This window comes from Podarcis bocagei (genome assembly GCF_964188305.1).
Source record: "Podarcis bocagei genome assembly, chromosome: 5".
Classification (NCBI taxonomy): domain Eukaryota; kingdom Metazoa; phylum Chordata; class Lepidosauria; order Squamata; family Lacertidae; genus Podarcis; species Podarcis bocagei.
In genome coordinates this window covers 97,685,905-97,710,580 of record NC_138129.1, presented here as the reverse complement: position 1 = coordinate 97,710,580, position 24,676 = coordinate 97,685,905, and the positions used below count along the sequence as shown (strand labels likewise).

Genomic DNA, 24,676 nt, shown 5'->3' with positions numbered 1-24,676 from the left:
CTGACTGGAAGGGATCCAAATGGTCCGCTTCTTCCAGACGTGCCTGGAGTTGTTCGGCAACCGCTCGCTCAATCACCTTGCCCAGGAATGGAAGATTTGAGACTGGGCGATAGTTGGCCATCGTGGCCGCATCTAAAGATGTTTTTTTAAGAAGCGGTTTAATAACCGCCTCTTTCAGCGGGTCTGGGAAGGCTCCCTCACGGAGGGAAGCATTCACCACCCCACGAAGCCCATCGCCCAGCCCTTCCCGGCTAGCTTTTATAAGCCAGGATGGGCAAGGATCCAGGAGACAGGTGGTTGGTTTCACTCGTCCAAGCAGCCTGTCCACATCCTCGGATGTAACAGATTGGAATTGATCCCACTCAACTTGACTAGACAGAACTCTAGCACTCTCCCGCCCCGGCCCTGCTCCCACGGTGGAGTCTACTTCTTCCCGAATCTGAGCGATTTTATCTGCAAAAAACTTTGCAAAATCATTGCAGGAGAACATGTGGCCCGTACTGGGCCCCGATGTTGCAGGTGGTTCCGCTAAGTTGTGAACCACCTGAAAAAGTCTCCTGCTGCTGTTTTCTGCAGATGCAATAGAGGCGGTGAAGAAATTCTTCTTCGCCGTCGCTATCGCCACTTGGTAGGCTCGACGTTGAGCTCTAACCTGTGTCCGGTCAGATTCTGAATGAGTTATCCGCCACCGGCGCTCTAGCCGTCTCAACGATTGTTTCATTGCCCTCAGATCCGTGGAAAACCACGGGGCTGTCCGGGCTCCATGCAATCGGAGAGGGCTCTTCGGAGCCAAACAGTCAATAGCCCTGGTTAACTCCACATTCCAGCGGGCCACCAGGGAATCGGCTGAAAGGCCATCAACATGGGATAAAGCATCCCCTACCACTCTCTGGAAACCATTTGGATCCATTAAGTGGCGGGGGCGGACCATCCAAATTGGTCCCACCTCCCTGCAGAGGGGATGGGTCGCAGAGAAGTCCAGTTGCACCAGGAAGTGATCTGACCATGGCACTTCTTTCATTTCGCTTTTACTTAGTGTCAGATCACCAACATCCATAGAGGTAAACACCAGGTCCAAGGCATGTCCGCGGCTATAGCTGCTGTTCTGGTTTTTAGTTTTTTGCTGCTTTTTCCTGGAAGCCTTTTCCTCCATGCAGAAGCCTTTTCCTCCATGCAGATTTCAATGAACCCCTTGCTTCCTTCTATCATGACTGGTTGTGTGGCAAAATATATTTCAGCCTGGAAAACAATAACTCTGATAATGCCAGAGCTCAGAAAAAAATAACCATTCAATCTAGCAAACACAGAGAAAGAATAGGAATGCTATGAATAGCACAAGGATTAACAGAAAACAGCGTAATGGTTTTACTGTTAAATGAAATATAAGTAGCGCTCTCCCTTTCTCTCTCTCTCTCTCTCTCTCTCTCTCTCTCTCTCGCATGTGTGTGTGTATTAACCCCCCCCCAGCAAACATCAGACAATCGCTTAGCTTAGCCTACCTCACAGGGTTGTTGTGAGGATGAAATGGGGAGAAGGAGAACCGTGTACGCCACCCTGAGATCCTTGGAAGATAAAGATGGTACATAAATGTAATTAAAAGCAACAACTCTTTTGCCTTTATCATTGTGGGACACCACAAGAAGCCTTTTGCCATGCAAAAGAGTCTTAGTCCTGGGTATTCTCTGCTGCCCCTGTTCTTTTTGTTTTTAAAAAAGATATTTATTGAAATTTTACAAACAATAAAAAGTTACAAGATTAAAAATAAAAAATAAAACAGAATAACAATAATAAAAGAAAAAGAGATACAAAAATACAAAGACAAAACACATAAAAAGTAAGAAAAAGTTAAAAAGAAATCAATATTTTCATGTCTTATATTTCATTTACTTGTTTCCTGACCTCCTCACACACCCCTTTTTTGTATTCCAGTTCACATAGTTAATTCAGCAAATCCTTACCCTCTATCATTTATCTTTATCCAATATCTTAACCTATTATAACTATATATTTTAAACCATTATCAATCCGTATTCACATATTCTTGTTAATCTTTTTACCAATACCGCTTATTTTCAATCCAACATCCCTTTAACATTCATTAATTTTACAGTATTTCTGAAAGTAGTCTTTAAATTTCTTCCAGTCTTCTTCCACCGCCTCTTCTCCCTGGTCTCGGATTCTGCCAGTCATTTCTGCCAATTCCATGTATTCCATCACCTTCATCTGCCATTCTTCCAGTGTGGGTAAATCTTGTGTCTTCCAATACTTTGCAATCAATCCTCTTGCTGCTGTTGTTGCATACATAAAAAAAGTTCTGTCCTTCTTTGGCACCAATTGGCCAACTATGCCCAAGAGGAAGGCCTCTGGTTTCTTGGGAAAGGTATATTTAAATACCTTTCTGCTGCCCCTGTTCTAGGGCAGTGTTCAGGGATGCTATTGCATGGAGAATTCAGCCCCAACAGCGCCTTGGACTTTTCTTTGTGCAGCTGTGCATGGATTTTATGCCAGCGTGCCAACGGCTTTCTCTGCATTGATCCTTGCACAAAGGGGGACAGGGGCCACAGCTGAGCAACAGAGCTCATGGCTTGTGTGCCAAAGATCCCCGGCTCATCTGGTAGCATCTCCAAGATACCAGGCGGCAAGGATGGGCAGGACCTCTGGGTGAAGGGATGTAGCTCAGTGAATATGTGCATGCAAAACGCCCCTGGTTCAACCTAGTGCCATGTTCAAGCTAGTGCCATGTTCTGTCTGTACTTTCTGCGTGTCCTTTACCTTTCTGATGATTACAGCCCATCCATCCCACCCACCCTCACCCCCACCACCAACCATGTGCTGGTGCACACCAACACACTCCTGCAACTCAAGATAACACTTCAGGCACTTTAGGCTTAATGCTCCCAACGTACAAACAGCGAATTTAAACAGGTACAGGCAGAGCCTTGGGCAAGTGATTGTCAAAAGCCATGGGATGAATTGCAGCAGTTTAAAAGCAACATTTATAAAGGTCATTAGTAATTTTGAATGCTCAGTTTAACCTCATAAAGGGACTGGATTTCCAAGGCACCAGGTTTTGTGAAAACCTCGGTTTTAACTAGACTGTATTGCCAGCAGTAGTATACTAAGAGCGGGACAGTACTGGCCATGGTTGTGACCCGGACAGGGGCAAAAATGTGAAACATCACATGTTATAAAGGCATTAAAATAAATACTGTATTATTCTGGGTTCACTATGGAATAATATTGCATATTTTCAAGATGTAGATGAAAAACTAGGTACTTGGTTGCTCAAAGGCTTAGTGAGGTCAGGAGGTCAGATTGCATTGAATAATTGCAGCTGCTATAAACTCTGAATACTGGTAGTTGGCAAGGAGAGTATGAATCAGGGCAACTGCTTTAGATTCCACAGTGGTCAGATATCTACCTAGTACAGTAACTTGCGAGCAGGAGCAGTCTTTATCAGCAGTGCGAACTTCAGTTTTCAACAGCAGAACCTGAAACTTTCCTGAGTATTTGCAACGTTTAGGCCACTGAAGATATCAACAAGGTTGAATGAAACACCTGACAACTAGAGTTACTGCTCACTATTTAAGGCCATACTCATTATTTGACAAAATGCTCTTAATGTGTTAAAATATTTGGCATTGTAAACAATCTATTTTTATTTGCTTTTGAGTCCTTTGTGCATGAGGGGCTTTAAGTAAAGCATTTTAGAATCATCCCCCCCCCCGACTTTCATATTGTTTTCTAGATTCCATTGGTCAGGAACATTTATCCCTTTGTTTTAGATTCTGGGGGAGGGTATCGAATTGGGAGTCTGTTCTGGATGCAGACATTTGTGTCCTTTTCCTGGGGGCCTGGATCCAAAGAGCTGCTTCCCATGGGGTGCTTGTGCTCCTTTAGTGGATTTTATTATTTTTTTGTCCATCCCACACCACAAATTGCTTTTGAAACCCTCAGATTCAGGAGCAGTTTGCCACAAGTCACAAGAGCTTGTTGTTGTTGTTTAGTCATTTAGTCGTGTCCAACTCTTTGTGACCCCATGGACCAGAGCATGCCAGGCACTCCTGTCTTCCATTGCCTCCCGCAGTTTGGTCAAACTCATGTTTGTAGCTTCGAGAACACTGTCCAACCATCTCGTCCTTTTTCGTCCCCTTCTCCTTGTGTCCTCCATCTTTCCCAACATCAGGGTCTTTTCCAGGGAGTCTTCTCTTCTCATCAGGTGGCCAAAGTATTGGAGTCTCAGCTTCACGATCTGTCCTTCCAGTGAGCACTCAGGGCTGATTTCCTTCAGGATGGATAGGTTTGATTTTCTTGCAGTCCATGGGACTCTCAAGAGTCTCCTCCAGCACCATAACTCAAAAGCATCAATTCTTCGGCGATCAGCCTTCTTTATGGTCCAGCCCTACATGACAAAAGCAAACCTAAATGGTGGGAGCTACCCTCTGGGATCTCCTGGCCTCTGCACCCTCCTGGCATGATTCACCCCCCCCCCAATGGCCTTTTATTTCCACTCTCCCCTAGTTTCTGATGTAAATCTTCACTCAGTCCTTCCCTGGCTGGGATGGGGGCAGAATTAGGTGGTCTGCTTCTAGTGCAGAAATGCATTGGACCAGCCTTGCAGACAATCCATGGGGCTGACTATGGGAGCTTGTATGGGTCCTCCTTAGGCATGCAAGCGTTTTTTGCAGTATCCACATGATGTCCAGGCATCAAATTGCCAGCCTGCACTTCTTCCCCCTTTTATCTGTTTTTCCTCCTTTTGCGAGGAAGTTCTATAAGCTAAAAACAACATCATTCAACTCTTGCCAGTGACCTGTTCAAATCATCTCAGCAGGCTGTTTGCATATTAAGCTAGCAACCTGTTTCTAGTCCACATACATGTAGTTTATACTGTGTTCTTGGCAACGCACAAGTGTTAAAGGATTTAAATGTCTGAAAATATCTATGACTAGGCTTTATGCCTAGGCAAATTGTCCAGCAAGTTATAAATAGTTATCATCAACAGACTCCTGAACAAAAGCCCAATTTTTCTTCCTTAGGACCAGATTTTCAACTTCCCATTAGGTTGCCAAAATCAATGGCCAGATGATCAAATTGCTCACTGGGTTGTAAATCACCCCTTTAAATGAAATAGATTGCAGTAGCTCCTTCCTGGTCCTGGGTCCCGGTTACAATTAAGATGGCAGCAGATACATATTAGACTGAAAATAATGATAAGAAGGATGGTCACTCTGTAAGGAAAATGCAAGAACTGTAACACTCTGATGGGGATGTTCATGAATATGAGCAATCACCCGTGCAAAATATACAATGGAGACAAATGGAGAGAGATTAAAATAATAAATGTTAATGATGCAAAAATAATGAGGCTGGAGTATAATGTGCTGTACGAGGCATAAGAGTAAGACAAAATTATAAGTAATGAAAAGCAAAGTTAATCCTATAGCTTAATTGGAAATAATTCTCACTTCTAAATCTTACATGCTTTGGTTGTCGGGCTCTGTAGGGTTGCTACCAAGTTTCCCAGACTCCGGATGGGCAGGGTATAAATAAATAATTATTGCCCACTTCATTTAAGTTTTAAGCTTTAAGGTCGTTTTGTTTAAGATAAGATGACAATAGAGTAAGGTAACGTAAGGATAAAATATTATGAATTATGGAAAGGATTTGCTGTGACAATTATCAACTAAGATACAAGAGATGGGAGGAGGAGGAGGTCATGGAAAGTAGGTAACGGAAATTGGAGAATTTGAAAAGCTTTATTTTTTCTTTTTCTTTTTGTGTTTTTGTTTTCTTTCTCTTTTTTGTAATGTTGTTCCTTTTTCTGTGTAATTTAAAAAAAATTTGTTTCAATAAATATTACTTATAAAATAAATAAATATTATTAATTATTATTATTATTATTACTACTTGTTCTTTAATCATCAGTTGGGCAAAGAGAAAAAGCAGCTGGAACTGGTAGTTGTGGGGCCATCTCTTAAGAACAGTGGGGTGAATCTTTGGTCTGGGGACCAAATGCAGGACTCCCCCAAACACAACTCATAGTGACCCTCCTCTGCACCCCCCCCTTTGGGTACTTCCGCCTGGCCGGAATGTGTGAAGAGATACCTGTCTAGGAACCTCTTGCTTCCTCATGGCTGAAACACAGACTCTGCCAGTGCCTGGCATGCAGCCCCCCCCCCTCCCAGAAAGGTTGCCCACAAAGAAAGGTGGTCCTTGTGCTCAGAAAAGTTTCCCACCTGTGCCTTGAGCCATCAAGGTGATTATCCCCATTAATACCATCTGTCCATGGAAGCAGAAGTGGGGGGGAGCAGGGCAGGGTGGAGAAACATTTGCCTCTCCCAAGCAGGCCTTCTTTCAGTCCCACCTGGACCTGATGAGGTCATTTCTCTGCTCAAACAGAGCTGGTGCTAACTTCTAGTAGGGAGATGAGACAGCAACCCCACCCAGCTCTGGCGCCCTGTGCCAGTAGCTCTGAGGTGCCATTTGGTGGATTCCGTCGGCTTCCACAGCCCATGAACCAGTCCCTAGATGTGATGGAGCAGCATCTCAACCCCTGATGTTCCCGGGGCGGTGCTTTGGCCCTACTTTGGCAAGCAATAGTGAACTCTCTCTTTTTTGACCCCTGAGGAAACACAAAGCTGGTGGACAATTCAGAGGAAATTATTACTCTCCACTTTGGCCTTTTGCTCCCTGGCTTACTCCACCCAACCCTTGGCTTCATAGGTTGGTATTCAGGTAGCAAGGACAGGTCATGAGAGTTCAGCCTGAAGTTTCAAAGTTTTAGCCTTCAAAGGCAGAGATAAAATCTCAGGTTGAAGGCTGGAGCCATAGAAGAGAAGAAGAGTTTGGATTTGATATCCCACTTTATCACTACCCTAAGGAGTCTCAAAGTGGCTAGCATTCTCCTTTCCCTTCCTCCCCCACAACAAACACTCTGTGAGGTGGGTGGGGCTGAGAGACTTCAGAGAAGTGTGACTGGCCCAAGGTCACCCAGCAGCTGCATGTGGAAGAGCGGAGATGCGAACCCGGTTCACCAGATTACGAGTCTACCGCTCTTAACCATTACACCACACTGGCATCCCATAGGGACGGCATGCTCTTCTCTCCTTGGTTTGAGGGCTTCTGTTTTTGCTCTGTCCTCGTGCTAGTAAAGCCTTTTCTCTGAACAACCAGGCAGAGCCAATATTTGTCCTCTGCCCCACCAGGTGCTGATCCCAACGAGTGCTGTACCCCCAGTGAGCTTTGCTCCCGCCTAGAAGTTCCCACTGCCTGCCCTAAGAGGCACCATCCATAAGTGTGCCTCTGGCAACCATATACCCTGGACCTTCATCCTGTGGAGGAACTAGCTAGTTGAGAGGGGTCCCAAGTGGTGGAGCTTCTGGAAGGTGTCAGGAAAAGCTGGAACTATGCCAGCAGTTAATATGAAGATACGTCTTTTGTTAAGTTGGGGCTGCTCTGCACACCCTTTCTATGGATCATATATCATGATTTGTGGTGTTGAGGCTATTCGTGTGGCTATACACTTCCATTCCATTTGTATCAGCAGTAGTTGGTTTTTGGGGGAGGGACATACTGTGCTGTTTGCAATCCGTGCATGCTCCAGTTTCTTGCTAAATTTCTGTGACATTTCATACCACAAATGTTCTGGGGTTTTGATTTGTTTTGCCCTGCTTCTGTTGCACAGTAGCACAAGAATGCCCCTCCAGATGGCAGAAATGTGGAAACATTGGAGAAGCATAACAAAACAACTAATAAATAAAATGGAAAGGTGTGCCGATGTCCCAGTATAAATCCAATGGCCCATATAGTGTTTCTTGACTGAGTATGAGTGTGTTTTAATGGTTTGAGTAACAACACATTGTTACCGTATCGTTAAAGCTATGGTTTTCCCAGTAGTGATGTATGGAAGTGAGAACTGGACCATAAAGAAGGCTGATAGCCGAAGAATTGATGCTTTTGAATTATGGTGCTGGAGGAGACTCTTGAGAGTCCCATGGACTGCAAGAAGATCAAACCTCTCGATTCTGAAGGAAATCAGCCCTGAATGCCCACTGGAAGGACAGATCCTGAAGCTGAGGCTCCAATACTTTGGCCACCTCATGAGAAGAGAAGACTCCCTGGAAAAGACCCTGACGTTGGGAAAGATGGAGGGCACAAGGAGAAGGGGACGACAGAGGACGAGATGGTGGGACAGTGTTCTCGAAGCTGCAAACATGAATTTGAGAAATTCTGGGAGGCAGTGGAAGACAGGAGTGCCTTGAGTGCTCTGGTCCAGGGGGTCACAAAGAGTCAGACATGACTAAATGACTAAACGACAACAACACATCCTGGAAAGGCTCACAGCCCTTTCTCTTTGTTTCAGGGGAACTGTCAGCCCAAGGAAGGATGCCTGAATTATAGGAATAAGACACGTTCTCCTACCCTCTCATTCCAACAGCCCTTGTGCTCACTAAAGAGGCGACTTGGGGCTAAGATAGAGAGGACTCTTCTCCAAAGGAAAGGAAAATGTGTTTTAAATCCCTTGGAGGGCTGTGAGGTCAAACCTAGGAATAGCGCAATCCTTTCATCTCGGCCTGCTGGTAATTACAGAGACGCTGATCAGGAAGCTTCATTTTGCACTTAAAATTGCAAGCTGGGTTCAACTTCTGTGCACGAAAGATTTCCACATTGGAATTGTGGGGCTTAAAAGACAGAGTGAAATCTCTCTGAGTTTATGAGGGAGACCATTAATCGCTCTGAGCTGAAATTTAAATAAAATCTGAGCCTTTTGAGATTGTCTAGCAACTGTAACAGGCTTTCCTTATAGCAGAAATGAAGTGAATTGGGTTGTCCATACCCACGCAGGAAAAATGGCTGTTGCTGTTTAACTGTCTTTGTGGGTCTTCTGCTGTGATGTCATGGCACCAAAGGGTTTTTGCGGACCCCCAAGATCTCACTCTGCCCTCCCATTTTAATTAAATATATATATATATATATATATATATATATATATATATATATATATATGCTTTCGTAGATTTTCACGGGTACAGGAATGCAGGTTTTGGTGTCTTCGGGTGTCTTCCCGTGTAAGAAGACACCCGAGAAGAAGACTTCCCTCTTACACGGGAAGACACCCGAAGACACCAAAACCTGCATATATATATATATATATATATATATATATATATATATATATATATATATTTGCTTTCGTAGATTTTCACGGGTACAGGAATGCAGGTTTTGGTGTCTTCGGGTATCTTCCCGTGTAAGAGTTGGGGTGTCTAGGCGACGTTTCGACGAGGTCTCACTCGTCATCTTCAGGCTGGTGCTTTCGGCTTCTTGTTACTAGAACAGAGCAGGATCTCAGTGTTTGAGTTCCTATAAATACTGTTGAGGGGGTGTGGTGTATAGCCTCCAACGTTCTGGGCAGAGAGGAAGTTCCCAGGTTATTGTGCCTTTTCTTCTTTTGTTCATTAATTACTTGAGGGATATCTTGAGTGATTTCTTGAGTGATATTCTGAGTACCACTTAGGAGGTGACCAACCACTGCCTAACCAACACGTACTTCATCCACAATGGACAAAGATACAAACAGATAGAAGGAGCACCTATGGGATCACCCCTCTCACCGGTCATCGCAAATCTGTACATGGAACACTTTGAAACCAATGCTTTAGACAAGTCAGAACACAAACCCAAACTTTGGCTCAGATATGTTGACGACACCTTTGTAATTTGGCCACACGGGAAGGAAAAACTAGATAGCTTCCTCACACATCTCAACAGCCTACACCCCAAAATACAATTCACTATGGAAATAGAAGCCAACAACCAACTTCCCTTCCTTGACGTCCTAATCTACAAAAAACCTGATGGCTCCCTAGGACACACTATCTACCGGAAAAAAACACACACCAACCGCTACTTACATGCACAATCACACCACCACCCTGCACAAATAAACTCCGTAGCCAAGACTCTCATCTCCAGAACCAAACGCCTGGCTGACAAAGACCACTTGACAACTGAGTTACAGAATCTCTCAAATGTGTTAATCGCCAACGGATACCAGCAAAACAGGGTTACGAAGCTAATCCAAAAAGAAACACCCCCCAAAAACCAAGACACAGAAGAAAACAATGGCATGGCCCTCCTTCCTTATATCAAGGGCACTACAGATAAAATTAGCAAAATCCTCCATAAACACAATATCAAAACAGCCTTTTGCACCAACCAAAAAATAGCCAATATCCTCAGAAACCCAAAAGATAAAATCCAGTTAGAAAACCAAGGGGTCTATGAAATACCCTGCAAAGTCTGCCCGGCCACGTACATTGGACAAACAAACAGACGAATAAATGCACGTATCGCAGAACACAAGAATGCCGTCAAAAAAGAAGAAAAAACTTCCTCTCTTTACCAACACATGAAAGAAACAGGACACGAAATTAATTTTGCAGATTCCAAATTGCTCTTTAACATGGAACATCACCACAAGAGAATAATCATGGAAGCCATCGAGATAGAGAAACACCCTCACAACATGAACAAGCGTGACGACACGTCCCGCCTGCCAGACATCTGGAAATTAGCCCTCCCCACAAAAACCGACACCAGAACCAGAGGCACACAGAACGCCATCTCCAATCAACCACACCAGACCCAAACCCAGACCCTCTCCACAGATAAATTACAGACACCATCCAGTAGCCAAACCATAGTGGCACCTCCGGATGCTGCACCCCCCTGCAATCCCAACACAGATCTGGCTGGCACAGGGCACAAAACCACAGCTCGCCCCTATACACGAAGCCAAGCCAGAGCACAACTAAGTGCAGTACAGCCATCTTCTCAGAAAAACTCTTTACAAGCTCAAGAGGTCAAGACACGAAAGCTTTAGCAACTAATCCACACCTAATGACCCTCCTAAGTGGTACTCAGAATATCACTCAAGAAATCACTCAAGATATCCCTCAAGTAATTAATGAACAAAAGAAGAAAAGGCACAATAACCTGGGAACTTCCTCTCTGCCCAGAACGTTGGAGGCTATACACCACACCCCCTCAACAGTATTTATAGGAACTCAAACACTGAGATCCTGCTCTGTTCTAGTAACAAGAAGCAGAAAGCACCAGCCTGAAGATGACGAGTGAGACCTCGTCGAAACGTCGCCTAGACACCCCAACTCTTACACGGGAAGATACCCGAAGACACCAAAACCTGCATATATATATATATATATATATATATATATATATATATATATATATATATATATATAGTTCCCATAGGTATCCCACTGTGCCCTCCAGAAGACCCCCTTAAAAATATTTTAAAAATAGTATTATTATTATTTTTTAAAAATGTTCACCATTGCCCTGTTGTGATTCTTTGATGTCAAAACATGATTGAGCCCCAACCCCACCGGCCCAGCTCTCCACAAAGAGGTGGCTTTTCTACTGGACCAGCAAAGGTCTGGTGCAAAGCACCACCCTAGGAAGCCCAGTTGTCAGCTGCCAGAATTGTGCAGCTTGTGAGTTTATTTCCTTTTCTCCTCGGTGGCCGGTTCTGCAGGGCCCTCAGGGGAGAGATGATCACTGCTGTGTTGAATTGTTTGTCACATTTTCCGTTCGGCTGCCTCAGAGTCCCCAGGGGAGTTCATTGCGCCAGGGCCCACAGGAGGTGAGAGCCGCTCCCTGTTTGCATGCGCAGCGGCAGCAGCAGCAGCAGCAGCAGCAGCAGGAAAAACAGCAGGGCGAAGCTTCAGCTTGGAATGAGCTGTCTCTGCCAGACAGTGGTTCTCTGGCGCTGGCAGTGAGGGTTTGGTGCCCGGAGCGCAAGGCAGCGTTCTGGTGGCAGCGCACAGGTGACAGGCTCTTAATGAAAAAAGGGGTCCCTAGGCATGGACTTTTTAAGGAAAAAAAGAAAAAGGCAGCAGTTTGCGCTTGACAGAAACAGCCATGTGCGGAGGGACGGGGCAAAGCCCTACAGGCCTCCTGTATCCATCCTCACTCAGCAGGCTTGGCTGAACAGCATTTAAGAAGGAACCTGGAAATGATGTGGAGAGTCTCCCAACTGTTTTTGTGTTTGTTCAACTTTTAACACAGCCCATGAAAGATTTGGCCAGAAAGATGGTGCATATGTGTGTTTGCTTGCTGGCTGGCTTAACCCTTTCCCTGCAGCCGTTTTTACAATTAAAATTCTCCCTCACCATCTGTTTTCGCACCCACGCATAGATTCTTCTGTGGGGAGTAAAGCAGCTTGGAAAAGGTGATTTTAATAAGGTGGACAACCCACGAGGAATTTTTTTAAGCCTCCCCCTCTCCCCTTGCTACTCTGTTTATATTTGAAGCCAGCTTGGCCAATAATGATAGGGGAAATGCTTTGAGGTGGAGCCCAAGACATCTGGAAGGCCTGCACCGGTCTTGAAAAGACCTACATTGGCTCCCAGTACGTTTCTGAACACAATTCAAAGTGTTGGTGCTGACCTTTAAAGCCGTAAACGGCCTCTGCCCAGTATACCTGAAGGAGCGTCTCCACCCCCATCGTTCTGCCTGGACGCTGAGGTCCAGCTCCGAGGGCTTTCTGGCAGTTCCCTCATTGCGAGAAGCCAAGTTACAGAGAACCAGGCAGAGGGCCTTCTCGGTAGTGGCACCCTCCCTGTGGAACACCCTCCCATCAGATGTCAAAGAGAACAACAACTACCTGACTTTTAGACGACATCTGAAGGCAGCCCTGTTTAGGGAAGCTTTTAATGTTTGAGGCATTACTGTATTTTAATATTGTGTTGGAAGCAGCCCAGAGTGGCTAGGGAAACCCAGCCAGATGGGCAGGGTATAAATAAAAAAATATTATTATTATTATTACTACTACTACTACTTTGGCTAACCCTGCTGTAAAGTATTTAGCCTACTCATACCTCTTCCCTGATTGAATTTCTAGAAAAATATTTAATGAAAGCTGAGATTTCCAGGATCCCAACTTTCTGTCCTTGATGTCCCATTTGGCATTTGTACCCCGAGGCCATAGCACAGGGGTCAGCAAACTTTTTCAGCAGGGGGCTGGTCCACTGTCCCTTGTGGGGGGCCAGACTATATTTGGGCGGGGGGGAATGAATGAATTCCTATGCCCCACAAATAACCCAGAGATGCATTTTAAACAAAAGCACACATTCTACTCATGTCAAAACACCAGGCAGGCCCCACAAATAACCCAGAGATGCATTTTAAATAAACGGACACGTTCTACGCTGATTCCCGGACTGTCTGCAGGCCGGATTTAGAAGGCGATTGGGCCGGATCCAGCTCCCGGGCCTAGTTTACCTACCCATGTCATAGCAGAATGGAATACATGCAGCCTGGTTCGTGGCCCACCTGCTGCTGGCTGGTCTCAATTATTGGCTATGTGGGAGTGCGAGCCCCATTTTGAAACAGCCTTAGAAATTGCTCCCTAAGCTGTGCGTTATACGAAAGCGTGTTCTCCTTCATGGAGAGCACGTGTTGCGGTGGGGACCGCCAGGACACTCCAAAGTTGGGGGGCGGGCTAATTGATCGTTGGCCACTGATGCGATTGGGGCTTCCCTTGTTGTTGGGAGGAAGTTAATGTTGCCATTTGTTGATTGACAGCCAGAAATAGTAAAACTCCTTGCACGAGGCTAGGGCTTCCTCTTTTCGCCCGTGCATCGGATTGCCCGTCCCTCCCTCCCTAGAATAGGGTTGTTCGCTTTGACCTTGCTATGCCTGTCATGGGGTCGTCTGCTTTGGAGCGGGGGCCTGGTAGGAATTTTGTCCATCTGGCTGATTGGCTGGGGCCATTTGGTTTTTGCCTACTGCGTAGCAAATCGTCACAACTTGTAAGGTTCGCGGTTAGGCATTGGTTTATGGTTTGGTTGGTTGAGGGGCATGGATTGGCTGTGCCCGGCCCTCTAATGCTGCTGCTGCAAGGGATTCCGTTAAAGGAATTGGGGGCTAACTATTGCTTGTCCACTCTGTCAAGGGGGGTCGGGCCATAGCAATGAGCTCCTGGTTGCATTTGGGGTGAGGGCAGGTTCCCTGCTCCGCGTAACCCCCAAGTGTATTCCCCCATTCTGACTTTCGCATTGTGCGGAATGTCAGTCTGTCCCCCATGGTGGGGGCAGATAGTCGCAACCAATGCCTACGCAACCACTCACAAATTTGTATTTTAATAAAGTTGTGGCCAAAATTATGCCAAAAATCTTAAACAAAAACTTCTGTGTGATGTGTGAGTTATTGGGGTGGACCTGGGGACCTCGACACGCAAATAGTTTCTCTCATCCTGTACTTGGCTGGAGCTTGACCAGCCAGCATGTGGCAGGTCAAGGTTAAGGTGTGTTGGCTGTGTGGTCAGGAGGAGACTCGCAGCAGGGATAGGTGGGGATGCTGGAAGCCAGTAATAACACCCGGTGGCAATGGCAATGTTGTATGTGTGTAGGAAGAGAAGGAGCAGCAAGGGGTAATGAAGGCTTTGATGGAGATTCGGCGGAAGAACCAGGTGGGGATCCAGAAATGAAATAGCAGGGAGTGCATTGAAAGTGCTGATTGACATGCATTAGTAGAGTCCAGGACTGAAATGGCAGGAGGAGTGGGGTGGAGGGAGGTTATGAACAGCATGCGCTAGCAGAGCCATTTGAGGTCCTTTATAAGAGAACAGCAGGACAGTTACCAGTCACATCCAAAATGTATTATTAGAGATTCATGGGAGCCAAGGACTGGCATTTTTCTGTGGGCTTTTGGATCAGGGCTTTGCTGCACAGCCAGAGGTTGTGTGCAAGAGAATTGGCTCCAGGATCAGCCTGCCATATATACTGTGCATGACTCAAGTGCAAAGTTAATGCAACATATGGGAATAATACCTAGTGTTCCAGCAACTGTTTTCCACCCACTTCCTCATAGTTCTACCCAATTCCGGGGCATCTTGGCTGGCATTTATTTAAAGAGGAGCCATGTTTTCCATGGAAGTCCCAGCACTCTTGTGCCCCCTGACTCTGCTCCTATGTGAGTCAAGTAGCGATTAAGAAACAGCTCTTCCTAACCTGCCTTGGAATTCTGTGCAGCCAGGGGCGTCTTAAGCATATCCGGTGCCATGGTGCAGAGCCAGTGTGGTGTAGTGGTTAAGAGCGGTAGTCTCGTAATCTGGGGAACCGGGTTCGCGTCTCCGCTCCTCCACCTGCAGCTGCTGGGTGACCTTGGGCTAGTCACACTGCTCTGAAGTCTCTCAGCTCCACTCACCTCACAGAGTGTTTGTTGTGGGGGAGGAAGGGAAAGGAGAATGTTAGCCGCTTTGAGACTCCTGAAGGGGAGTGAAAGGCGGGATATCAAATCCAAACTCTTCTTCTTCTTCTCTCTCCGGCGCCCACCCACCCTCCCGTTTCCCAGAGTTTTGTAGGGAGGACGGCACTGCCGGCAGGGCTGGAGGAGGCAGGCAGCGGTTGGAGGGCAGCTCCTCCGGCGGGAAAGAGGCAGAGGCTGGACGCAGCACCTCCGGGCTCAGCTGGACGCTTCGTGCCACGGTGGCCACGGCAGATGGAGGCTCTGGGCGTGGCGCTGTTTCGGCGTAGCATGGCAGAGGTGGGCGAGGGCGGCGAGCTCATGCCGGAAGGCGCCGCGTCCAGCCTCTGCCTCTTCCCTGGCACCCTCTAGAACTTGGCACCCTGGCGCCCTGTGCCACTAGCTCTATGGGTAAGACGGCCCTGTGTTCAGCAGCTCCCCTCCCCTTCCCCACCACAAATTCCAGTACTGTACCAGGTTCTCCTCAACTGCCGCCCTCCCCCCTCTGACTCACTCTGAATATGGCCAAATCAGTGCCATCCTCAGGACAAAGGGAGATCCTGGGGAGGGGGTGGGGGGTGGGGGAAATCAGCTCCTGCCTTCAGGCAAGGCAAGGAAAGGAATTGCATAATGGATTTCTCTGTTACCTACAAGGAAAGGTTTTGTGCGCACTCCTTCACAACAAGGCTGCTGCACAGATCATTGTAGGCTTGTATGCACCCCAAGTCCGCCCTTATAGTAATAGTCTGCCAACCGAAAAGCAAGCCAGCCTTGGAAGGTGCGCTGCTTTTGCTATATTTGCATTAGAATGGCAAGCCACATGCTGTGATTGACATGTCTTGTTTCTCGCACTTTGAGCGGTTTATTACGGAAGGTGGTGATGGAGACCCTGTTTGCAGGTTTTGCATTTACTCTTCTGGCAGAGCTCTGCTTGCTCCCCCCCCTTGATGCTTCTTGCTCTGTGGGGGGCCTGCTTCAACCAAGGAGCCCATAAAGGTTAGTGGGCTGTTTGAAAGCCAGAATACAGCATGTGAATCAATTAGAGCTGATTGAAATACTTCTTTCTTTGCTGAAGCAACATGGCTGAGTAAAACTAAAGAATATTCCACTGGGGAGCAGGAGTCAATTTTCGTTAAAGCGCCTTGATTTCCCCCCTCCCCCCGCCCTTTCCTGTTGAATAAAATGGAATGGGGAAAACATCATTTTACAATAACATTTGCCCAGTGATGTGCATGTAGCTGGGTCAGAGTTTAGTAGAATTGTTTATTTATTTCTATCTTTCACCTTCAACAGAGGGGCTAGCAGAGCAACAAGAAAGAAAACAGTACAATAAATAAATAATAATAATCATACAAATTAATGCACAAACAGCAGATTGAAAACAATGAACTAAAAAAGCAGCAGTCAGTTAAAACAGATGGTGTTCATAAAAATCTGAGGGCCTCAGCAAACTTACTGAATGAGTTCTGAGTGAGCAATGAATTAATGTATAGTATTTGGAACTGTTTTACAACTTTGGCATGCATTTGTTTAATAGTAGAAGGGATTACTGGCAGTGGAAGAGCACTTGGGTCTTGCACTGATAAAAAGTAGGAAGCAAAAATAATGAAGAAAGAGAATAAATTACATAACCATAGAGCAACACATATGATGGATCTCAATGGATTTAATAACCAAAAAATTAAGTTGTAATAACTAAATTAAATGGATCAACTACATTTTTTAAAAAATAAAAAATGCTCATTACTACCAGGTCTTGATTTAGTGTCTTCCTTAGCTCCCAGTTTGAAACGTTAAAAAAATCCAAAAACAGAATGGACACTCTGAATTTTAAAAATAACAGGTAACGAATCAGAACAGATTTTTAAAAACTAGTTAATTTTTTATTAAATACTCAAAAACACGATGGTTTATAACTGCAGGAAGGCTCTGATAAACCTTTTCTCATTAATATCTCCTGACACATTATGTTGTACTTTCTCAATTGACGGAAATTTTCTGCATCGTTCATTCCCTATTTGGACAGAAATCTTCCATGACCGAGATTACAGTTCTGCACTCGAACAAATGTGGCTTGATGAAACCTCTAATCTGATCAAAAGTGAAGGTGAGGCAGCTGTTGGGGATGGGGGAACCAAGCCACTCTTTTCTCCTGAGAGCAGCAAAGAACTGTCAGGCCTTCCTTCTTAACCTGTCAGCTGACTAAAGTGGCTCCTAACAGCATCAAACTGTTTGGACCAGGGATAGAGAGCCAGTGGGCCTCTCGCTGGGTGTGGTTGGACTCTGACTCCCATCAGCCCCACTCAGCAAAGTCAACAGTCATGGATGATGGGGGCAGTAGTCCGACAACATTGTTCTCCATCCCTGGTCTAGAGTTTGAGACCCTTTTCTGATGTACAACTTGCTAGCCACCAATTCCGGACTGAGAAACCTCTCAAGGCAGCTGCCCCCGCCCCCCACCGGCTTTTGTGCCAATGCCGCAGCAGCTTTTGTTTTAATATGCAGGGATTTGCTCAATCTCGTTCTTCCTTTCCATTTATCCCGTGTTTTTAACAAGAAATTGTGTTGCTGTTTTTCTCCTGGTACTTTTCCCCAAAGCAAGGCTGCATACCAGTTAAACCAGAATGGAGTGGCAGCTATGCTGCTGCTATTCTGGTACAACCTCCATGACGTCCTAGACACATACCCAGCCCAGAAAAGGATAAGGTAGGATAGGATGAGGTGAAATAGTGAAATCAGTAGAATGAAAATAAACCTCATAATGGGAAATTAAAAGAAGCTTTATTGGATGTTAATGACAATATGAATTAAAATGTAAAATACAATCAAGGTAACTAATGGTATCTGTAAATGAATATAGACAAACAATAAGACATGTATATACAGAAATATTTATTTGTATATAGACACTGTACGGATAAAGTTGAAAGAAGAACAACAATATACAAAATCGATAATGTGAAAAACTTAGAGACAACATAAAAAAGCCAGAAGAAGGAAGGAGGGAAGTCAACTCGGAGTAAATGTAAATGCAAATGTAAAGTAATGTGTATATGTATAGTATGTAATCATAAAATCAATAAAGATTATCTTCTGTAGGGATATCGCGGAGTGGGGAGTGGGGTCCGGAGAGAGCACACTTCCCCGCCAGCAGGCAGCCACAGTCTGCCTGCACGCGTGACCTTGGGGTGCAGGGGCAACCCCCCCCCCCGACAAGCCACAGCTGTCTGTACATAGTTCCACCTCTGCCTGACCTTTCGCGATCTCAGCAGATTGCAGTGTCCTGTCTGTAACCCTTTTCCATGAGACGTTTGTCTCCATTCGTCATACACTGTGCAAGGGGAAAATGACGCTGTGGAACAGGTGCCAAAATAACTTTGTACCACCCCACGATTTCGGGACGGAAGATGTGTAAAGGTCACAGCCCAAAAATGTATTTGCCTGGCTTGCATATTTGTCTCAATAAAAGGAGGCTCCACAGGAATGGTGGTAGCTCGCTCGCTCGCTTAAGACCACCTGTGCGCAGCTCACATGATGATCAACACCTGTCTTGGGCCTTCACTTCAATCTTTTAAAAAAAGAAAAATGAAGAAGAAGAAGAAGAAAAGGAGGGTGGCGGTGGCAAAACACACCCTGGAAAGAAAACACACCACATGGTAACACCACCAGGGCCCACTGGTCACCGGCTCTGTGTGCCACTTGTACGCCAGGGTAGGAGAACGCCAAGGCAGCATGTCTCCAGGGCAACGTCTGCCCCTGTCCCACGTACAGCTATCACTGCAGCGCCTCTCCCCAGTGGGGAAATAAATACAGGGGGGAAATCAACAATTTGGCAAACACAGAATCAATTCAATATTGCCCCCTCCCCAAATGAATAAATGTAGACTTAAGAACAGAAAGCAAAACAGGTGTTAACCAACAATAAAGTTTGTGGTGCTGGCCTTGCCGCACTCCAAGGAGTCTGGCTTAAATACTGTTCAGAGGGGAGGGCTCGAAAATGACATACAGCTGGCTCCCATATCCCTATTCCCGAGGAGACTGACAGCAGCAAAAAGCAAATGCCGGGGAGGGTAATGATGGCAAGTCTCTTCCCCAGCCTCCTGGAAGTACCAGCTGCTTGTGCAAGTCTTCTTGCAAGCAAAGAAACAACAGATGTGACAAAGTTATAGCCCTTTTTTGAAGGGCATCAGGGGTGGAGTAGGTACATCTTGAGATTGCTAGCCTGTCACCTGAATAGAGAGTTCCATTCAGATTTTAAGCTGCTAAAGCAAGGGACTATTCCCACCCCCAATCTTACTCTGCCTATGCACTCTGCATATTGATGGTGCATATAAATAAATGAATAGTAGCAGTGATGGTGGTAAAGGTCCCAGAATTCATTCTATTCTTGCTCTTGTTTCTTCTGGAGTGGGTGGGAAAACAAAATGTTTGTACTTTGAGAAAAGAACAGAATCACACACAGACTCGGAACTAAAGACTCCTGTGAGCAGATTTTCAAATGCTTCTCATCTACAACCGGGATGAGATTTATACGCGAAGCAAAGTTGCTATCACACCAACCTCCTTGAAATAATCTACACATCTATTTTAGTTCTGAAATAGAAGTTGGATTCTGCAGGGGGCAGGGAAATGCTGCCCCAGACTGGGAGCGAGAGATGCTCTTTCAGCTGTTTGTTTATATTGTGTTTGTTTGCTTTGTCTGTCTGGGATTTATTTATTTTATTTGTCTAGCTGGTTTGGCAACTGGCGCTGTGATCCTGACAAATTATTCCCGTTGCTGTCAATCAGCATTTCATTTCCTCAGCAACTGAAGCCTTAGAACAAAAGAAATAAGCCCTTCGCTTTTGCAGGGCGCGTGATGCGCCGAATTGGGGTTGACAGTATTTTATTTTTAAAAGGCTGGTGCTCTGGGAGGTGGGGGCATGGCAGGTGCCCTCTTGCAGAACAAGTGGGGCATAACTAAGTGACAGATGGCTGGCAGGTAGAGAGGACTCTGCCCCAGAAGAGGAAGAGAAGCCGCTTGTGATGGATACATGCTGGATAAATTTCGGGGTTGTTTGAGAAATGCAGTGGTTCTGTTGCTGTGTCAGGATAAGCAAGGCTTGAGACTACCAAGTGACTGGGGGCATCTCAGCCCACATACATGCAATGGATTGGTACCGACCAAATCGTACTCAGGGTAGACCCAACAGAATTAATGGACCCAAGCTAGTCATGCCGTTGAGTGTCAATGGGTCCGTCCTGAGTTATAATATAGGCTTATCCCAGGGGTTGGCAAAGTTATTGTGGCTTGGGCCGGTTCACGGTCCTGCAGACACCGCGGTGGGCTGGAGTGCATGCGCACGCATGCTTAAACGCTATTTCCAGCGCAGAGGAGGTGTGCACAGCTTCCCATTGGCTGCAGGAGCTTCTTGCAGCCAATGGGAAGCCAGCCAGCGTTGCGGAAGGCGGTTCCCGCTCTGCTCCACACTGGTTTAGTGTGGCGCACTGGAGCCAACTGAGCAGGCAGCGGGGGTCCATGGGCCAGTTAAACGACCCCCATGAGCCACTTGTGGCCCATGGGCCTTAGGTTGCCGACCCTTGGCTTATGCTATAGGCCTGTTAGAAGTGGAGCTGCTAATTTTCAAGCAGCCACTGCAGTTGTGACCTGTTTGAAGAAGCTGCTGTAGCTGTGCCTTTAAGAACAGCTGGTATGACGGCAATCAGAGGTTTGTGCATGCTGAATGGGGAGTGGGACTGTGCCTCCTGGCTTCTGCCTACTAATCCAACAGCCAGCCCCCAGGTGCTCTGTACTATGCCATCAGTAAAGGCTGCCTCTACCTACCTGCTTAGTCCGATATGTGCATAGATCAGGAGGTGGGGCCACGGGGGGGGGGCACTGATGGATGTTGGTGGCAGGAATTCCATGCATTCCTTGAATCCGTGTGTGAGGGAACATCTTGAAAGTCCTAAAGGCCATCTCTCATGCTTTGAAAAACTTCACCTGCCTATTTCTGAGCACCAGGCTGCTCTTAAAAGGCAAGAGGCCAGGCCAGGCCACACACCTGGTCAGTTGTCAGCCTAAATTGTACAGATGACTGAGTTAAATGTATGGGAAGTGGAATGATGCTTCGAGCTATGCTGTGCAAGTGCTTAGTGCTTGCAATACCTGAGTGAGCATTGCCTCAGGTGTCTAGCCTGGGATATTTATATGGAGATGATGCAGATGAGTAGCAGAGAACTTGGTTTGCATGTGGGAGCATGGTTTGCATGTGGTAATTCTAGTTAAAGAGTCTCAGGCACCAGGCTGGGACGATTGTTGCTGAAATCCCTGGAGACCTGCAGTCTCTAGGAGGGGCTGGCCATACAAGACTCAATGGTCCCATTGTCTTGGAGAAAGTTGGAACAGGTGAGGCTGGATGGACCAGGGGGCTGGCTCAGTATAAGACAACTTCATACATTCACTGCAGCTCTCTCTCAGCTGTAGCACCTGAACCCCTTTAGGGGGAAAAGCAAAGGAACATTGGCACTTTGCTTCTACCCTATCTTTTTACCCCAGACAGCCCCGGATGAACAACAAACTCACGAAGCACTTGCAGTATGGAGACCATGAGGGCAAGTAAGCACTCCACTTGGGATCTGTGTGCTTTAGTCAGTCAAGCCTGGTGCCCCCAGGAACTTCAAAGGCCCCTCATGGATCTGACCCAGCAGTGCTGCCACTTGCTGCACCTAAATGGCTGTTTCAGCAGTGGGCATGTGCCAGTCCTGCTTCTGAATGGGAGTGAAGGTTGGCTCCCATCTGCCCTCCTCAGGTGGCAGAGTTCAATGTACTGGTTGGACCCCGTGTTGTTTACTCTGTTTTTATTCTGCTTCTCAGAGAATTACTGTCTCTTCCTTACCTCAGTAAAAAGGGGATTGACCCATCTTCTTTTCCTTGTGCCTTCTCAGTGCAGGAAATCCTGAAGGAGCGCCGAGAGGGAAGGAGTGGTGAGAGAATGAAGAAGCCAACCGAGCAGGAGAAGCATGAGGTGGCAGCGCAGCGCTCAGTTTAACGGGCTCTGGCTGATGGTCCCATGGGTGTCCTCAGTATTGGTCCTGACTCTGGGGTGCTGGGGGCTGGCTGCAGCTGTTGCCACACCACACGAACAGCATGCCTCCACAGCCTCCTCCAGCCAAGTACCGCTGGACTGGCTGCTCACTGATCGAGGACCATTTCACCGAGCCCCAGAGTATGTTGACTTCATGGAGCGCTTTCGGCAGGGTTTCGCCACCAGGTACAGGATCTACAGGTAAGCCAAAGAGACGGGCCGGGATTTTTTCCATCAGTTCCATCACCAGCACATCTCACCTTATGGACTGAAAGGGGTTACCGTAGATTCCGGCATATAAGACGACTTTTTAACCCCAGAAAAGAGGTTAAAAAGTCGGGGATCGTCTTATGCGCCGGGTATGGGCGGCGCGGAGCGGAGCCCATCCCCCGCTGCTGCTGTGCTGGCAGCTTTCTCCTGGTGCGGAGCTGCCCAGCATAATAGGTGACTGGGCTTATAAGTCGAACCCCCAAATTGCAGCTGCCAATTTGGGGGGTCGTCTAATACGCCCAGTCGCCTAATACGCCGGAATCTACGGTATATAGAAATGGATTGAGTCCCTGTATTTCTAGACAAACTTCATCCCAAGAGGATTTCAGGGCAGCAGGCAGCAAACCAGTACAATATTTCTTCACATTTAGATTAAACAGACACAATCTCAGTTCACCCCTAAACAAACTCCTAACAAATCAAGGTAAAAGGGGTTTTTTGGAGGGGGGCAATGAAAAGCTGGTAATGAGGGGAACAATCTGAAGGGAGTTCACAATTTATTTTTTTTAATAAATTTTTTATTGATTTTACAAAATTTTTATAAACAATACAAACAAATAAAAAGACAAACAAACATGTATAATTTCATAACCTTTTTTCATATCCCTCACTTCTCAGACTCCCCCAAACCTCCCCTTTCTACATCCCAATTTCCAAAATTATTTCAGCAAATCCTAAAGAAGGGAGTTCACAATTGGGACACAGTGACGGAAGAAGAAGACACTGCCTTGGGTCACCACAGAACATACCATTGATGCAGGCAGGACTTGAAAGAGGCCTCTGGTTCACTTAAGTTAAGAGGAGCTGAAGGAGGAGATTTTGCCCTGTGCTACTTTGTGGGAGGGAAGTGTGTCCTTTGGATATTCTGCCAGGTACCAAAATGTGTGAAGCTGGCCCTGATGGAGATCAGATGCTAGTTCCCCTGTGAACTACAACAGAGGGACAATCAAGTTCTCAACTTCTACTCCTTTCCCATCATTTAGGCTTATGTCCTCACCCTGTCCTCACATCTATGGGTTGGTTACTTCACTACATTTAGGGATGATGGAGAAATATGTTCACATTTCTTGCATATCCCAAACCAATCACAGACTGAAATGCAGCAATCCTTGAAAAGCCACACTTCTCTGAATTGTGTGATGAGGTTCTCCAATCCTGTACATATTTGGGAAGAGTACTTACAATAGTGCATGGTAGGGGAAAACATATAAAAATGCATTATAGTAGGAAAAAAATGTTTTTAAAAATGTGTGCATTAGACAAAATGTGTACAATGGGCAAATCTATCCATTCCTAACTACACTGCGGTTTAGTGGAGATTTTTGCTGGAAGGGAGAAGTCAACAGCAATTGCCCAGAGGCAAAACCTGTCCTGGATAGCATGATATTATGTTGCTAGGCAGCCCCAGCAGCAATATGCCCCTTTCTTTGGATCCAGGAAAAAGGTTGGCTCCGACCAAACCAACCATTATGGCAACTCAGCCACAGAACTGAAGGCCAGCAGAAGTTAACCTTTTAATTGTTCCATCTCTTTTTTTATATAAAGATATTTATTAAATTTTCCAATTTTTTACAGACAAAAAGAAAAAAAGACAGACATAAAAAGAAAAAAGTTAAAAACACATAAATTTCACAACTTATTTTTCATAACATATTTCCCTGACCTCCTCATACCTCCCCTTCTTGTATATCCAGTTCAAATTATTTGTACAGCAAATCCATATCTCAAAGCATTACAACTTTAAAAGCAAGAAAACCTTATTTTCTCTCCATCATCTTAGGCTGTTATAACCTTAAATTCTTACTTATAAAAAAAAACCCAAAACCATTTTATCATATACCATTACAGCTAGAAACCACTTAATTTCAATCCAACATCATTCAACATTCTTTAATTTTACAGTATTTTTGTAAATAGTCCTTAAACTTTTTCCAATCTTCTTCTGCCGACTCTTCTCCCTGGTCGCAGATTCTGCCAGTCATTTCTGCCAGTCCCATACAGTCTATTAATTGTTCCATCTCAGTAGGGTTTCAGATGCTTGTCGTTCATATTGATAAACGGGC

At 45.9% G+C, this 24,676-nt stretch overlaps 1 protein-coding gene across 2 annotated transcripts in view; it reads left to right on the top strand.

Annotated features, from left to right (window-relative positions):
- The window catches only part of BRINP2 (BMP/retinoic acid inducible neural specific 2), a 98,884-nt gene that overhangs the window by 33,232 nt on the left and 40,976 nt on the right, over positions 1-24,676 (top strand). For both annotated transcript variants that reach the window (XM_081194372.1, XM_081194373.1), the window contains exon 2: positions 22,204-22,544. In XM_081194372.1, coding sequence (XP_081050498.1) covers positions 22,279-22,544 — 266 coding nt within the window. In that variant the 5' untranslated portion in view covers positions 22,204-22,278. The remainder of the gene's footprint in view (positions 1-22,203; positions 22,545-24,676) is intronic.